General features: G+C 37.6%; 1 protein-coding gene across 3 annotated transcripts in view; it reads right to left on the reverse strand.

Annotated features, from left to right (window-relative positions):
• Positions 1–510: 510 nt before the first annotated feature.
• ADAM23 (ADAM metallopeptidase domain 23) overlaps positions 511–18,368 on the reverse strand; it is a 242,989-nt gene continuing 225,131 nt past the window's right edge. For 2 of the 3 annotated variants that reach the window (XM_043991921.1, XM_043991922.1), the window contains one exon: positions 511–4,633. In XM_043991921.1, coding sequence (XP_043847856.1) covers positions 4,585–4,633 — 49 coding nt within the window. In that variant the 3' untranslated portion in view covers positions 511–4,584. Of the gene's footprint in view, positions 4,634–14,237; positions 14,329–18,368 lie in introns of all 3 variants that reach the window. The other variant, XM_043991920.1, reaches the window with a different exon arrangement.

The raw sequence follows: 18,368 nt of genomic DNA on the forward strand, positions 1-18,368 counted from the left end.
ACTCCAGTCTCTTTGCCAAGAAAACCCAAATGGGTGCATGAAGAGTTGGACATGATTGAAAATGAATGAACAAAAATAGGTGGGATTTGAAACCAGGTCCTCTGATCTCAAATCAGTTCTCTTTCCCCTATATCATACTTTTTCTTTAGTTATAGTTCAGAATGCAAATGCCTGGGGCAAAGAACATCAGACTTAGAATGTTTTTCCAATAGCTCTCAATGAACATGGTTAAAAAAAAGTTGTATACCTATTTTAAAACAAAGTGATGCCTTAATTTCAAGTCTAATATCATTGACCTTCCTGTTTCCATTTTTGTAATTCAGAAAAAGAGCAGACTCCCTTGTCTCTTTATTGATTTTAAAGAAACAAAAGTCTTCTCATGCAAAGAAGCCTGAATGCTGGTGAGGGAGGTATTCATCTTTAATCAAAACATTTATTTTATTTGGCACATCTGGATCTGATGCTGAAATTTCAACTAATTTTTCATTAAAAGACTGTTTCTAGCACACGTTTGAGATTCTGAGCAGACATTTAATAAACAACATAGGAGAATACAGAAAAGGGCAGCAAGAATATGAGTAAAACATAAAGCGACAACATTCTATGTTCATGAAAGGTTTAATACTCATTTGACTAAAAGATGCAGAATGACTATTGAATCTCCATTCAGCAGCAGCCAATAAGATATGAATGAGTTACTAAGTTCAAATCAAAATGGATTTGAAACATCCAACTGTGCACTTAAAAAATAATTACAAATCATTTTTAAAGAAAGAATCATGGAGAAAGCGAGAGTGACTAGAAAACATGATGGGATGCTCTTAAACAAAATAAATTCAAGTATTGTTTTGTAGAATTCCTCAGCTACTAGTCTTTGAATTTTGTTTGTGCAATACCCATCTTTGCATAGTAAAGAAAACTTGGTAAAACTCCAGAGTTCTATGTGGTTCTTGGTTCTTAACATGCACCTATATGTTCTGTTCATTTGTCTAGTAGGGTTAGCTCTAATTCAGTGGAATCATGCAGCATACCAGTATGAGCAACATCTTTAGCACACATCTTCTCATCCCAATGTCGTTAATTAGTGCAGCAAAGTAGAGCGGGTGAAATGGGAACTTGTCAGCACTTCACACTTATCCTTGTTGAGTAATATTAAAAAGTGATAGGCTTTTGTTATGGGCCCAAATGAATAGAAGTTACACCCCCACAACGTTGAACAACAGAACGGCATGTATAAAGTCAAACGATATGCTGTGGAAGGGTAGATATTCTATAGCCCAACACCAATGGAAAGGTGATTCTTACAATTGATTTTCAATTTTTTTCTTTTCTGTTTTTACCATTTGGGTGTTAGGTTACCTTCGTTAGTCAATGTAGACACAGCATAAAGCTTGTGTAGTTTACACATACGTGCAAGTAATTGAACATTGGAGCATTAGGTTCCTCTCACCTACAAAACTGCCAGTGTAACAAAAAGTTACACGGACACTGGCCATATGTACATAATATTGGGGACCACTGTGGTCTGATTTAAAGAGAACATTGCATATATACAATGTTGTTTGAGAATTGCTCAAAAGTTGAAATGGGATAGACTGAACTTGTAACTTGTTTACGAATAGCAATGGGCATTTCTCTAGAGCCACCATGTTACCCCTGGAAGAGAAGCAAAATATGTATCATTTACATAGCAACAGCTTAGTATCTGCTAGTGGGTAAGTATCACTCAGTAACAGGGAGGCACTAAGCAATTTAGCAGCAGCAAAAATTCCAAGTACTCTGAGTTTCTCCCAACCTGAAAGAGCCCATTTTTACAATATATGGATACAACCTTGTCTCTTATGAAGGCCAATAAACCCCTTTTGTAGCCCTATTATTACAATAAAAACCTAGGTCTTATTTCTAGAGAAAGACTGCACATGTATGTAGCACCTATTACTCATAAGTAACAGTATCAAGATGTTATAGTATGGTCTGTTTTAGCATTTAAAAAATAAAGGTTGTTGCTATATGAGCCAGTAGAATGGAATCTCCTTTTGGGCAGGGACTTTGTTGTTGTTGTTGTTGTTCCTTCAAATGTAGTTGTTTGCTTATTGTCTCCCCCATTAGATTGTGAGCTCCTTGAGGGCAGGCACAATTTTGGTCTTTCTTTGTATGCCCAATGCCTGGAATATAGTTGGAATTAAATAATGCTTGTTTTCTTGACTTGTCTCTATACATCGCTAATGTCTAGCCCAGAGTCTCGCACACAGAAGGTGCTAGATAAATGCTTGTTCCATTGGATGACATACCACTATGAATAAATATACCCTGTAAAGTTCAATTTTTCAAACTAAAAATAACAGCAACAAAAAGCTCTTACAGATGGCATTTTCCAAAGCCAAAGGAAAACAGGTGGCAATTATTGTCATTGAACTTATTCTCTTTCAAGGAAAGAACTTTGAGTAAAACTTAAAAACCAGTCCAGTAGCAAAAGCAAGTTGAATGGCACATTTTTTTTCCTCCAAAGGAGTGGATATTGTTGGTTCTTTTCGAACCTTTTTTGAAGATGGCTTTTACCCATGACCCTCTCCTGCAGAGCTCTCTTCTTTGTCTGGTACATTTACCTATCTATCAAAATGCCCATCTAAAAGGGTTCCTCCAGAACAAATCTGTTCACAACTTAGTGGTGATAGCTAACATTTAAACCAAAGTTATCCTGACAAGGAATAGGACAGAGTCGGTGATATTGAAGGAAACTCAGAGTGACTTGCATGCACAGGTTATCTCTGAAATTCTGCCTAGAGGGAAGAATATGGTTGAATGAATTGAGATACAGTAAAATTCTATTATAATTGCACAGTATTACATGGATTGGGGTGTACTGTGAGTCAAGTTGTATCCCCTCCCCCAAACACAACCACATATAGTAAAAGCCTGATATGATGATGTTAACAAAAGAGGCAAGTGTTGGTCTTGTTCTTCCAGTAATGGTCCTATAAGAAACTCTACTATATAGCCAATGAAGGAGAGACAGAGTGAACATGAATGGAAGATTGACAAGAATATTTATATATGTATATGTGTATGTATACTACTAAAAAGGAAAGCTTAGCTTTCCACAAGTTTTTGGGCATTTGTGATTATAATTTAAGGCTTCATTTAAGCTTGTTCTCCTTTCACATGAGAAAGAGGGAAAGAAAATTGTTAAAACCAAATATTAAAATCATGAACTTGGCACTTTTGTGATTAATTTGAGAAGGTGTCTACTTTCTTACATTATATACACAAATTTTGCATGACATCAAAAATTCTAGAGACTTGTAGTTATTACATACATTGCATTTACATATCTAGTTTAATGTGGATATTTTGTTATTGTAGTTTTTTTGGTTTTGAGCATACAAACTTTAAACCACACCTGTTCTGTGCCCAAACTCTTTGCATTTGCAAGCTATTGCCATCCATTTTTTGAGCAAGCCCAACACCCACCATACAATATGCTACCAAAAAAAAGTGGGGAGCAAAAAAACCCAACAAATCAATTTACAGAGAGCCTTTACAAGGAATCTTTCAATAGAGACTAGTGAAAATGAGGTCAAAAACTCTTATTTCCAGTATTTACATTTTTAAAAGAAATATACATTAGCATCATTGTCCAGACAATAGCTCCCATATCCAAAGGGCCTTTGGTCCAGGTCAGAAAACAGTGGTGACTCAACAAAAGGTGGAAGCTACAGAGTTGAGAGAAAGAGACAGAAACAGAGAGAAAAAGACAGAGAGGGAAGAGAACAGGGAGAGAGAGAGACAGAGACAGAGAGAGAGACAAAGACAGAGACAGAGAGAGGGAGAGACAGAGACAGAGAGAGCCGGAGACGGAGGAGACAGACAGGGACAGAGACGCACAGAGACAGAGACAGAGAAAAACAGACAAAGAGAGCATACAAAAGCCCTGTGTATAGTTGATGTAGTTCCTATATGAAATGAGCCCCAAATCGGCTTCTCTGAGTTCACATGTTCTCTTCACTTTCTGACTTCAGTTGCAGGTTTTGCTGAGGATTGGCTTGTGAGCTTGTTGTATATATGCCATGCAGTTTATACCCTTTCAAAATTAGTTCTTCATGCCGCTGGAGTTGTCATCAATATGAAAAGGAAAAAAAAAGTCATGCCACGCACTCATTTCAAGGATTCTGAGTGTCAGCAGGCTGAGAGGGGAAAAAATCATCTGCTGTTTTATTTTTGTGAAATGGTCCTTTTATTGCACTTGATTTGGTTTTGCCCCTTCTTCCTTCCATTTAGAAAAACAAAAACAAAAACAAAACAAAACCACAAACATATTCCGAAAGGGTTCTTTTTTTTTTCTTTTCTATTGCCTGGATTGTCTTTTCCCCTCCTTTGATGCCAGGTGTAGGGAAGGGATCAGTATTTGAACTTATCTCCAAAAAGGACAGTTTTCTTTTCCCTCATCCCCTCACCCCACCTTTAGTTTTCTGATCATCACCCAGGGTTCTTCTTTATCAACTTAGCAGTTCCTGCATATTGACTGCAAGGACTTCATACCCAGAATTCCAAAGTACAAGGGGAAGCTGATCCAGTGCAGTGGCTTCAGATGGGGCCTTGCTGACTTGGATCAAACCTTCTCTTTTTGACATTTCTTCCAGAGTGTGTCAAAAGAAGATGGAAGCAGGGAAAAAAACACACACAATATTAATCAGACCACAAGGGAATAACAGTAGTAATAATGATAATGATAATAAAAAGTGTTATGTCCAGAGTAAAGTAACCAACTCATACTGAGGCAGAGACTTCAAATTCACTTTAACTTGAGAGGGGAAAGAGTCAATATTCATAAATCTAGAGAATGTTAGCCAAAATGAATTCTGGGTAGTTAAATGTCCCTCCCAGTTTCTAATGCTAAATCAAAGGAAGTTTCCATGGCCTCCTCTGTCATGAAGAGCATGGTCAACATGGAACCCCAAATAGCAGAAAGTCTCATAGGAGTGGGGTTCCCATTGGAAATTTTGTTTATTACAAGAATGGGACATTGGAGGCTACAAGGACTACTTGGAATGTTTAGGATCTTGTAGCAATCCTTTCATCATCACTTTACTCACTTAGATGCCCACAGGAATGGCTGTAAGTGGCTTGTTGCCTAATGCAGTCGTTTCAGTGCCTCAGTGTTATGAGTTCTTACCATCCAATGGAACCAAATGCTTTCTTTCTTTAATAAGAAAATAGAGTGTATAAGACTGTGCACTCAAAGGAGAATGGACACAGACTCAGGTTAGTTGAGCAAGTGCAGAAGTTTAGCATGTTTCAGTAAGCAAGTTAAAAAGCCTTGATCACAGTGTCCAATCTCCTAGAAAGTGATCCCTAAGCCAATAAAACAGCAAGACACTACAAGGCAACAACAAAAGGTTGGGTGCAACCTCCCCATAATCTGGCTTTATGTGGGGCATCAAGCAAGGGGTTCATGCATTTAATCAGAATACTGGATATATATGTCACTCCCACCACCAAGTTATCATGCAACCAGAGAATGTTTCTTCCTAGATATGGGATTTACTTTTCCTTACAGACAAAAAAATTCTTTTTACCTAGTACTAAACTAATCAACATCCCTTGAACTGATGCACTTCAAAATAAACAGTGATTAAGTTAAACCAAGAACACAGAGATAAGACCAAAGCCTATCCCCTAAGTCAAGTCTTTCAATGCAACAGTCTGCATTAGTGGCAGCAGCCACGTGGCTGGCATATGACTCCTGCAAGAGTATAATTCATCAACTGAGGTACTACCAGGTTAGTAAGTATTTTAAAGAAAAAATCAGAGCTATGTAACAACCCAAACCTGCAATATAAACTGTCTAGCCAGGTGGGCAGAAGTAACTCAGAACAGGAAAACAAAACATCAGTTGTCATTTGGAAGGAATGTGGGAGAAAGAGCAATCATCTTACTGACAAATATTGCTAATATTCTACATGTAAATGGCTACACTCAACCTAAATATCCCTAATTTCCCCAATCTACTGAATGTAAGAATCATGACTATATCCAAAAGGCTATATCTCATGAATTTCCCTAATCTACTACATATAAGAATCAGACCTATGTCCCAGATAGCAGAAGTATTCCTTTACTTTTATAGGGAAAGAAGGTGAAATTCATTCCTAGCTGTACTAAAATTTAGGGCTGCTACTTACTGACTTTATCATCTTGGGCAAATTATTTAATACCTTTGGTTCTGAGTCTCCTCATCTATCAAATAAAGGATTGGACTAGATACTGAAAGCCATTTCCAGCTCTGCATTCTGTGCTCCTAAGACTGGATTGTATTAGAAAAGTTCATTTCTAAATCAAATGTTTTTTCCTATGGGAAAATGCATTAGGAGTTTCAGGGTTACCCAGGGGGTCAAGTTCTTAGGCCAGGCTACAAAAGACTAGTTCACAATATACCTGATCATACAATGTATCAATGGGAACGCAGGACCTAATCACCACATTCAACAATGTTTCTGTGGGAAAATACATCCATAATTCCAAATTGAGAACATAGGAACACATTTGTGTAGGTGACAAAAACACTGAATTGAGAGTCAAGAGGACTTGGGTTCAAATCCTATAATCTGTCACCTATTCCTTGTGTTATTTTAGGCAAGTCCCTTAACCTCCCTGGGTCTCTGTATCCTCATTTGTAAAATATGAAGTTTGGAAAGAGATGACCTTGAAAAATCCCTTTCAACTCTAAATCTATGACCTCATGATCTTCTTCACATTCCTGCCTGCCTTTTAGCCTCTCTTCAGTCCTACTCTCTGACCCACCAGCCTGCTGGGCATTAAGAAGGAGGTATCTCCTACAGCCTGAAACAGTAAGTCTAGTCCCAGATGGGAGTGGACAGATGGTAGGAGACAGGAAGATGAGGGCTTTAGTTGTATAAAGTGCGATGAAGAATGGAATAGCAACTTGAGTAGGGGGAAGAAAGGAATGAAGTGAGGACCAACAAGGAATAGAGAGAGTTAAAAAGGGAATGAGCAGTGTGTTTGATGGTTGGGGGTAGTGGGAATTAGCAGTGAGTAAGGCTCTTCTATCCTTTCTCCCCAAAACCCATCCATGTCCTCATACCACAAACCCTATCATCCAGCATTAGGGTAATTTCACTGTGTTGAGATAGATGGGGAGAAATGATGGTGGTAAACTCTCAGGAACTGAAGGAGGTAGGAGAAGGGATCTGAAGCTCTGAAGGGGAGGATGGGGAAGAGAAATACTCTGAACAATAAGGAAGAATGACTTCTGTGGTATTCCTGGGTAAGGAACTTAAGGACAATCACAATATCAAATGATTTAAAGCTGGAAGGCTCTTAGAGGTCATCTGGTTTCAACCTCCATGTTTTGTAGATGAGGAACAGAGATTAAATGACTTGCCCAAAGTCACACTGATAGTAAGTAGCAGATATGAAATCTGAACCTAGATCTTGACTCCAAATCTGTCAGTCTTTCTGTTTTTTGTTGGTTTGTGACTATACCTCTCCCATGAAAGCATTTGGTGAGGTTTAATGTGAAACTGTAAGCACTGGAGCCTCCACCTAGTTCATTTCCTTCCCCAACTCTCACAAGATTTAATACCATTCTTCCTCCTATGATTTCCTTCCAATAGGGAATTGTCTGCTCTCTACTAACCCTGGCCCATTAGAGATAAACCCGAGTGGATGTTTATGAAGGTTATCAGCTTGCCCCCTTCCTACCCTGTTATTCATTCATTGCCCAGTCTTCCTAAAATACCAGCCCAGGATATGAGTCATGAAGTTACCTGTCCCCATTTTTCACTAACTCCTAGGAACAAAGGCAGCTGGCACAGTGGAAATGGGTATTAGGTTTGGAACAAGAAGACCTGGGTTGACTGTACCTCTCTGATCTTTGGTTTCTTTATCTATAAAGGGGGGTAATAACACTTAGACTATCTTCTAAACAGGACTTGAGTGGTCAAAACTATTTGTGAATCTTCAAGTGCTACATTAATGTGAGCTATTATTTTTGTTTACAGCAAAATAAAATGCATCCCTATGCCCCCATCCATTGCCAATCTACAATAACAGCCATTCTTAGAGCTACAAAACAAAAAGCACTAGGTCCTAATCTCAGGCACATATTAGTCTACTGTTCTTCATTTCTTGGTCAATGACCAATTTGGGGCAGGAAGGTAAATATGATTCTTGACAAAAAACATCTATAAATGAGGGAGCAAACAACTTTAATGCTAAACTCAAAGCCTCAACAATCTCTTCAGCTTCTTGCAAAAGGGAATTATTTAACATGAGCTTTTTGGTCAGTCCTATATCACTTACTAGCATTTGCTAGCTTCCGAGTCTCACAAGATATAAGATGGACAGTTGTGTATTTCCCTGGGGATTCATGAATACTTGTCCTTCTTCTCTTATAGCTAGAGGATCAGAGAAAAGGAAGTGGACTGCTCGATACCCCATGCAGAATAACTTTTCTCTAGATCTGTAAATATAGACTACAAAGGAATACAGTTGTTAACGCATTGGTTCTTTTCACAGTCCAATTTCCCAGAAGTCTTCATGCATGAGGGACACAATTCTTTCCATCTTCTTTGGCCCATCCCTTCCTTCCCAGGACTCTCTAAAAATGGTTTGAAAGTCCAGAAGAGATCCTAGAATTGTTTCTATCCCCAAGAAATCCTTAAAACCTTGAGGTTGGTTTGGGCTAGAATCAGAACCATCTCTATTTCTATTCTACTGGCTTCCTGTATCCACTGTAGACCAATGCCATCATTCAGGGTGGTTCCTAATGTACTGTTAGACCTCAAATATGGAGATAGCATTAAATCTTCCAAACTAGTAGCATTTCTACAGGAGTAGTGCCATGGTGGTTAGAAAAGCTTCTTACACTGCTAAATATCGCTAGAGAAGCAATTGAGGGAGGGAGTCTAGCTCATTACCTATCACCGGAATGTGGAAATGGAATTCAAAGGAGATGCTAGGACTGGTGATGATTGGTCTCATTTTCTCATGATAATGAAGTGTACCATCACCCAAGATTCAAAAAGAAAAATGTATTTAATCTCCTGAGAAAATTCAATTAGCAATAGGTTTCTACATATTTTAACTGCTAACCTGTTTTCTGTTATTATCTAATAATAACATGAAGGGCATGCAAAACACCTAATTAACTTCCTTAGTAGTATTCCACAAATACTAATTCTAAAATTCATGTTTTTGTTGAACACATAAACAATTTGTCTCTTAGTTAGTTCCATGAAATAAAACATGAGTCGCAGTGGGCCCACACAAACTAGAAGCATACTTGGCCTGAACAGACTGAGGATACCCTTCACCTGGCCTAGAGCATGGAATCCTATACTTTCAAGAAGCTAAAGTGACAAACGCTCATTTCAGTACAATTGCTCAAGTGAACACCTTTAATTTTCAGAGACAGCCACAAAAGGGTGGTGGCAATTGATTCTAAAAGTGTGAGAATCTCCCTTTGCCCCCATATGCACATGGAGAGGATCCCTAAGACAATTAAGAATGGCAGCCTCAGTGACACAGCCCTACCAACATAGTGGCCAGAAGAACATGCTGAAATACCTCGGCTCACTTAGGAGTCTGGTTTTGCCAATAAGCCACTTAGTGTTTTCTTCTTTCATTCTCCACTCCCAACTAATCTTTTTCTCCCTTCCCACCAATACTACTACACATCAATCCACCTCCACCAGTTTATTTTATTGCCTTAAAAATATATGAATGGGACTATTGCTAAGCCTCTTTAATCCATTTTTCCTGCCTCCTTGGGCTGTGGAAACCACGGCTTTGCTCCCTGTCTGATTCCAAGAAAAGTCAGGAAGCCTTCCTGACTCCCCTTAATCAAAAGGGATTAAGGAACAAATTACTGGATGATGCAACTCCACCTAAGTGTCATGATGTAATGATAGAAAGACAAGATGATGAAACATGGCATCTCAATCATTTTGCTTTCACCCTTGTGCCCTTTAACTGTCTAACCTTCTCATGCTCTGCCAAATGCTTCTCTTTCTTCTTATGTTAACACTTAGGCTTGAGGTAAGCATCTCAGGACCCATAGACAAAAACTAAGACACTGTTTTTAAAGTTTGGAATTCTTTCTACACTGTTAGCAATTTCTTTTGGAATGGGAATGTAGAGGGGGAGAGGAGAAGACAGGTGAGCAAAGATGAGGGCAGAAATATGGGAGGACAGATCAATCACTAGCAGAGATTGTGTACAACTAATAATATCATCTCCCCCCCCCAAAAAAAATTCCAAGAGCCCTTGGGGACCACTAAGGAATATTGCTCTTCTGGAGACCTGAAAAACTTTGGACTAAATCAGGCCTCTGTTATCCTCTAAGTCAGGCAATGATAAACTTTTAGAGTTTAGCTTTAGCTAAAAGTTACTCTAACTATGGCTATCTGCCATAAAACTCTCCCTCATCTGAAATCGGGGAGGAGGCAAACCCCACCAGGTTAAGATGAGTTTTTCTTTCTATGAGTTCCACGTTGAAGCATGTAAGAAGCATGTTACACCACCTGGAAATTTACAGCTTTCTAATCACCATGATTTTGGTATTTCTTCAATACACACACACACACACACACACACACACACACACACACACACACACCCTCTCTAATTTGGGGGTAAAAGATTTGAAAAAAATTTTTAAGAGATGACAGCTTCAAAGGCAGACCTTAGGGCTCAAACAGTATGCTTCTAGGCTTGAACAATCATAAAAGTTTGGGTGGAAGGCCTGTGTTTCTTTAACATTTCAAAAACTTGAAGCCTTATGCCTTTTATATGATATGAGATGAAATACAATTTAGGAGGAACTGGTCATTCTTTCCAGCATACCACAAACTTTCAAAGAACACGTATGACCCTAAAAGCTCAAGTCTTGCAAAGCCCTCATTTCATGTCCAGATAGCATGTTCACAAAAAAAGGTCTTTTTTGAAACTCTACTCTTCTCAATTCTTAAAGAAGACTACTTCAAATTTGCACTGAACCTGACAAAAGGCTTAAAAGTGTTCAATTCAACCCCCAAACAGGAAGATTTACTTCAGAATTCCAAAAATAATCACCACTTGAAAAGATGTTAGTTAACCAGCACTGTAGTCACACACACACACACACACACACACACACACACATGCACACGCATGCACACACACACACATGCATGCAAACACGCTGAGACAGGCTACAGTTGTATTTAATGTTTAAAATCCAGGACACCTTCATCTTTAAAACCCATGCAGGATCTTTTTACTCTCAAATTCTGTCAGTCAAACGTCATAGCAAGTTATGCTCTTAAGGATCTATATGGCAGCAACAATGGACAATATAAAGCAATGACTTTTCTAAACACCCTAGAAGGCCAAGGTAAGGGTTCCAGATTTGGTTTTGGAGCCTTTTCTTTTTCCTTTGATGTTGTGCATAAAGTAGCTTTTTCATTTTTGTTTGTGCCACTAGAAGAAGAGCTTTTCTTCCCTCCTTCCAATATATTTGTGGTTACAATAAAAGATGCTCTTAAATTCTTTCAGTGAGCTGCTAGTTAATACCAAACTTGGCCAGAAGTCTGACTGGTTAGTTGATCATTATAGTCAAGTCTGACTTTGTTTTTTTTTTTGGAGTGATCTCTGAACCAATAGATGCCCCATCTCCCTTTTCATAGAACATCTACCCCCTTCTTTCACCATCTTGAACACTGTATGCACATCCCTGTTTTGGGAAAGCAAACAGAATTTGGCCCTCAGTCTGGAAATGACATGTGTTGGGCCTCACTGAGTTAACACACAGGTGAAAAAGAAGGCTTTTCCATCATCCCCCAAAGAAACATGCACTTCAAGCTGTGAGCTAGGCCAGGCCAGTGTTCTGAGGTTCTGCTACAGAATAATGTTCTCATCTCGAATTTTTTTGAAATGGCAAAATCACCCAGGTGTTCATTAGGAAAACCTTGGAAGAAACTGTAACAGTTTCTGGTGAAGGTGAATAGGCCTTGGACAAAGTAGATGCTTAATAAATGGCTAATGACTTAAACTGAACTGGACAATAAAGGTGGCTATTGGAATGTATTTTTATAAGTGTAAATGTATCCAAGGCTAGGGGCTTCAAGCCTTAAGATGGCTGGACCTAAGAAATGGATTTTTATAATGCCTTGAGATGAAATAATCTAGGTGGTAGCCTATTTGTTTGGCTTTAGAAATCTTTATGGAAAAAGATGTCAAGTAAATATTATCAATCCATAGGGAAGGAGAGTGTGGAGTCCACTGAAACTTACAAAGGCCTTTTGTCTCACAGAAATCTTCATCTGAATTAGTATCCTAATTATTAAGTAGAAAATGACTCTTCTTAGATGCCAAATGAGAGATTTAGAGTCAGCAGGGGGTCGATGTCAATTTTATGATAAGTACAACTCAAATGTAAGTTATACATTTTGTGCCTTGTATACATTGAATCAGTTCGGAATTGTGTTCCACCTTGTACCATGGCATTTTCCAGCTACTTTGCTGAAAGGTTGTTTCCCTGGACAAGTACATGATAAATCAATATGTATGGAAGAAACCATTTAAAAATGAGTTTGTAGATTTAGGTTACAATAGTCAAAAACTTGGACTTTATCAAGAAAATCCCAATATATATTCTCTAGGTTAGCAAAACTCCAGGGTACAAAAATACTATTGAATCTTCTTCCTCCTCTGATTCATCCTAAAACAGGAGATTTCATATGGTTTCTTATCTTGTATCCTTTTCCACTTACGATAACTACATTCATTTTAATTGGTTTAAATAGATCAAAGTTGGGTTGCATATGTAAAACAAAATGAAGAAATATAGCAATTATACATATAATTTAGGTTTTAAAAACTGTACTTATAGATCCTGTGATTAATAATAAGACATTTCTATAGAGTTATTGATCTATAGAATTATTCTAGGCAATTTGGAGTTAGAGCCCCTTGGTTAAAATTCCTGTTCTAATGTCTGCTAGCTATGTGACTGTGGACAAATTACTTCCCATCTCTGAATCTGTTTCTTCACTGATAAAATGAAGGTGTTGACCAGGTAACTTCTAATGTAATGTCCCTTCCAGCCCTAGCTGTTATGATATTCACTCCAACTAGACTGATGTAAATGTAGATTTTAAAAACCTTGAGTTATCTGGATAAACCTATTATCTCATTTTACTATATTACTACATCTTGTGCAAGTAAGTATTTCTTTACAGGGGAAACATTTGGCACATGAATGTCAGCAATTCATGCTGCTTGTCTGTGTCTAAAAATAAAATAAAAACATAATTTATAGGCTAGATCTCTACAGTACATACCAAAGGAAAAGAAATGACTATTAGTAAGTGAATTGGGGGATATATTAAGAACCTAGAAAGCTCCAGGCTAAAAACGATGGTTAAAAATAAAGGCAAATTCATGACGGAGATTCCGAAGTCCACATCGGCCTTAATTATATATTTTGCCTGTTCAAACTGACTCAGTTTGCTAATTAATGTTCAATACCAAAAAAGACCATTTTTTAAAGGTATGCAAAAAATCAAATCAATATTAGCACTTGAAAATTATTAATTTCCTAAAGTGAGGTTTAAAGTACTATTCTGGTGATTTAAAGAAATAAACCACTTTAAAATCTTATACATCTAAATGTTGGGGTTTTCTTTAAACTGAGTGACTCCACAACCAGACATTATATGTGGGATAGACATGGATGCTAATGTATATCATAAAACATGCACTATGGCATATATCCTTCTGGTTTTGCTTGTGAAGTTCACATTTCCAAAAACAGAAGCACGTCATTTAGCACTGGCCTACTTTTCAAACTCATGGCTTGTCTGAAAAGTTACACAGTACCAGAAGTACAAAGGATCTTAAAATACTTGCTTGTTTCTCCGTGCTGAGTGAAGACCTTTCTGGAAGACCTTTTCTACTGTCTCCCCTCAATTAGTGAGTGTTACTTTCTTCTATGTTTGGTCCTATTTGCACCCAGATGATAGTTGATGTTTTGAAGCCTTTCCTCCCTATCCTCACCCCACCCCCAATCACCTTTAGAATAACAACATTTATTTTATGTATATATATACATATATATATATATTTTTTTACTTTTAAAACCTACAGATCTTGTAGCAGGAACTCAAAACTTGGTTATGGAAGCAGAGAAGAGAATTGCCATAGCCACTGAAGAGAAGACATGCGGCATTGCTTACTTAAAGCCCCATCCTGTCCCCCCAAGGACAATAGCTGCTACCAGGATGGCACCAGCGATGGAACCTATTATAAGATTGGTGGCACTAGGACCTGTGACAAAGGATTATGGGAAGAAATATGTAAGAACCAACCACTTAGTTTACATCAATAAGGGAAAGGCAGTTAAATGATTTCAAAGATCTCTTAGCATTTTGGGGGGTGAGGCTATTGGGGTTAAGTGACTTGCCCAGGGTCACACAGCTAGTATGTGTCAAGTGTCTGAGACCGGATTTGAATTCAGGTCCTCCTGAATCCAGGGCCAGTGCTCTATCCACTGTGCTACCTAGCTACCCCAATCTCTTAACATTTTAAAACTTTTTTTTTCCTTTTATCTGTTAAGGTCAAGGGACCTATTATTTGGATTCAAATTCCTCCTTAACTAAAATTTATTTTTTATTTTTTAATTTTTAGTGAGGCAATTGGGGTTAAGTGACTTGCCCAGGGTCACACAGCTAGTAAGTGTTAAGTGTCTGAGGCCGGAGGGCCGGTGCTCTATCCACTGCGCCACCTAGCTGCCCCTTAACTAAAATTTTTAACCATTTCACTGTGTCATAATTAAATTCCATAAGGTTCCTCTTTAGAGAATTTTGAATAAGGGAAAAAATAAGTGTTGACCATGACAAATGCCAAGTACTTCCATCAATGACCCTTACTACATTGCTGACCTTGCTTCTAGCTCCCTAATTCTCTTTCCCTCCCCACCCTTCCAAAACCCCAAATATAAACATTGAGGTCTATGATGATATCATAAAGACATGTGACATCAGGATTGTTTTTTCACACATACAAAAATAGTGAAGATAAAGAAAGAGAAGGCCTTGTTGGCAGTGCCTAGCACATAGTAGGTGCTTAATAAATGCTTATTGAGGACTCAGTACCTAGAGTTACCTAAATTTTACTGTGTAAATTTGTAGGCAACCAGAATGGAGAAGTTTCAGGGAAAAGGTATTTGTGATCAATTTAAAATAAAGATCTGCAGTTGAAACACACAATTCATCTCTCCAGAGACACGTTTTTCCACATCAAAGCATCTCTTGAGATCATCTTTAAGGAGAGAAAGATTAAAGTGGGGTGGAAAAGGGAAGACACTGAGGGGAGCAGGAAAATCATTCTTCCAAACAGGAATAAAGCTCTTCACACTCAATTGATTGAGGATGCTTTCCAAATGTCCTGTTACTAACAAGATGGAGGCAGGGTGCTAAGGGGCATAAGAAGGAGATGAGCTGGAATGATCATAAGAGATGAACTATATAAAGTGGATCGCTCAGTCCCAATAGTTTGACAAATAAGTTCCATAGTATTTTATAAGGAAACACTCTTTTGCTTACAAAACTGTCCTAGCTCAACTTTTTCTTTTTGCATAAAACTACTTTCTCTGGTTCAAGAGAATATTGAATCCAGGACAAGAATTATTTTTACCCATCAAGCCCATTATAACACCAATGTACAGACATTCTAAAGCTTCAGGCCAATGCTTCCCCGCTATTTTCCATTTTAAAAATTTAAGTAGCATGGGCAAGGTAGCACTTAGCAAGGCTAAGTGTTTCCCTAGCCTCCTAAATCCTCTTGAGTTGGCGACCGCATACACAGATGTAAAAAAAATCCTTCTTGCTCTTATCAGAGTTCAACTGGGTACAAAAATGGGCATGATTTTAAATAGATCTTGCATTTGGAGGCATGACTGTCAGGATAAACTGGATACTCTATGTGTTTTAATGTGTTGGAGAACTATGTTTTAGTGGACAAGAGGTTGAGAGTGAAGAGACAGGTTAATGGAACCAACAAGTTGATTCTTAAATTTGGAGTTCTCATCTATGCCCCTAGACTTACCATCAAAGGAGTACAACACATGTATGTATCACATGTAAGTAACAAGTATTTTCCCTCCCTTGGGGGAAGAAAAGCACTGCATAACAATTCCTTATTTCACTGTGGAATTCTCCCCATTTTAACAACAGGATTATTGTGTTTTGAGGTAGTGGGGTGTTTTTTTTTTTTAAGGAGGAGGGAGAGATGTAAATTTAGACTTGTGATTTCATCATTGTGGGAACTTCCCAATCTGGAAACGTCTTTCACTAATCAGTACCTTAGCTATGACTTAGCATCTTATAGAGCTGCCTGAGGACTTGTCCATTGTCACCTACATAATATTCCTCAGAATCAGAATTGGCACCCAGGACTTCCTGACTCCAAAGCCAGCACTCTATCTCCCATTCCATAGTGCCTCTCTTGATAATTAGTTAGGGTAAGATAAAAAACAAAAAACAAATACATCACACTATACACAAAGTAGGTCCCATTCTTAGCTGATTTTTGCTTTTCTAGCATAAGATCATGATTTAAAGAGTTAAATATATACATACATACCCTACTATACATGATCCTCGATTTTATTATTTAAATCTCATGAGCTGAACCCAAAGAAAATTGTATTCCTGGGCCCTTAGTTACTAAACCTACATTGGACTATCAGTTAAGCCAAATATGTTCCAATCTTTCCTTCATATTTTTCAAGCTAAAAACCAGTCTACATTATTATGAGGTTCTTAGTAGTTATGGAAGTAATTTGAATTCAACAAAAAACAAACAGCAACCTTCAGAGACAAACAAGGCATCAAACCAGCACAAATTTGCTATTAAAAAAAAACAACAACACTTGCTAGACTTACCTGGAAAAATATGGCTAAATTACAAACAAAGAAAACCTAAAAATGATGGACAATAAATGCTGGTAACTCAGATTTTTTTCCCCTTATAAATTAAGGCATTGTTTTCTTGCTTAGTTATAAGATGAGTATGTCAGACTACTGAAATTTAACTTTGAGTAATAAGTTTTGCATTTTATGTTGGTGGAAAATGTACCAAATGAATCTGGGGTTATCGCTGCTGAGACTTCCAGCTTCAACAAGGAATTCTCATAGAAGGGATTGGAAATGAACACCAGTATATAAATGAACGTTACATTTTAATGCTGCTATCTAAGCATCAGAGGAAAAATTTATCTAGAAATATTATAAAAAGGTGACTCTCTGCTACATATGAAATTTCTTTCTATGCAGAAAAATATTGGTATTTTTTCAAGTATTAGATAAACTCACATGTATGGCAAAAGTCAAAATATGCTTTTAAGGTGAATGCATTTTAATGTGACTTTTTTTTTTTGGTGAGGCAATTGGGGTTAAGTGACTTGCCTGGGGTCACATAGCTAGTAAGTGTTAAGTGTCTGAGGCCAGATTTGAATTCAGGTCCTCCTGACTCCAGGGCTGGTGCTTTATCCACTGCACCATGTAACTGCCCAAGTGAATGCATTTTAAATAATGGTAGATTATTTCAATGATTTAAAAAAATTTCATTAAATATTTTTACTGATATCTATACATTTGATACATTTTAACCAAATAAAGATGAATAAAATGTATATTTCAGTATTTATAATTCCTTTCCAGGTAGTTTTATCAAGTCCCACACATAAATCCAGCCTGGCTAATGTTCTCCTGGTCTATAAACAGCTGAGCTATCTAGGTGACTTCTCGGGAAGTAGAGGCATAGATATAGATATTATTTCTAATTCATTACTTCCCTGAAACAAAACTGCTATCTATTTATCTAGTGACCTCCTGGGCTCATTCTTTGAATCAGTTTAATGATCATCATTACATGTTCCCTTCATGATCACAGAAAACAAATATTATATCCTTGTATTCCAATAAATCTGGAAGAAGATGAGATGACAGCTGTTTGTAAGATGAACACTGATTTAGTCAAGAATTGCTAGTTTCTCCTAAAGATAGAGTTGTTTCTGAGACACAGTTAGGAAGAGTAATAAGTGTGAAGTCATCAACCTATCAAAAGAAGACATTCAGTCTCAGTGAGAGAAATTTTTGCACTGTATTTGATGCTGATACTTAGAGAAAGACTAAAACATTGTTATCCATCAACCTACAGTGTTGGCCACTCTACCTAGAACAGCTCCACACCCATCGAGTATGACATGGAAAGTTGACACCTATTCTGTGAGGTGGGGTTATGTAACCATAGGTGTCAAACATGTGTGCATTGGAAAATATTTAGCAAAATAAGTAAAAATACGA

This window comes from Dromiciops gliroides, chromosome 3, assembly GCF_019393635.1.
Source record: "Dromiciops gliroides isolate mDroGli1 chromosome 3, mDroGli1.pri, whole genome shotgun sequence".
Classification (NCBI taxonomy): Eukaryota; Metazoa; Chordata; class Mammalia; order Microbiotheria; family Microbiotheriidae; genus Dromiciops; species Dromiciops gliroides.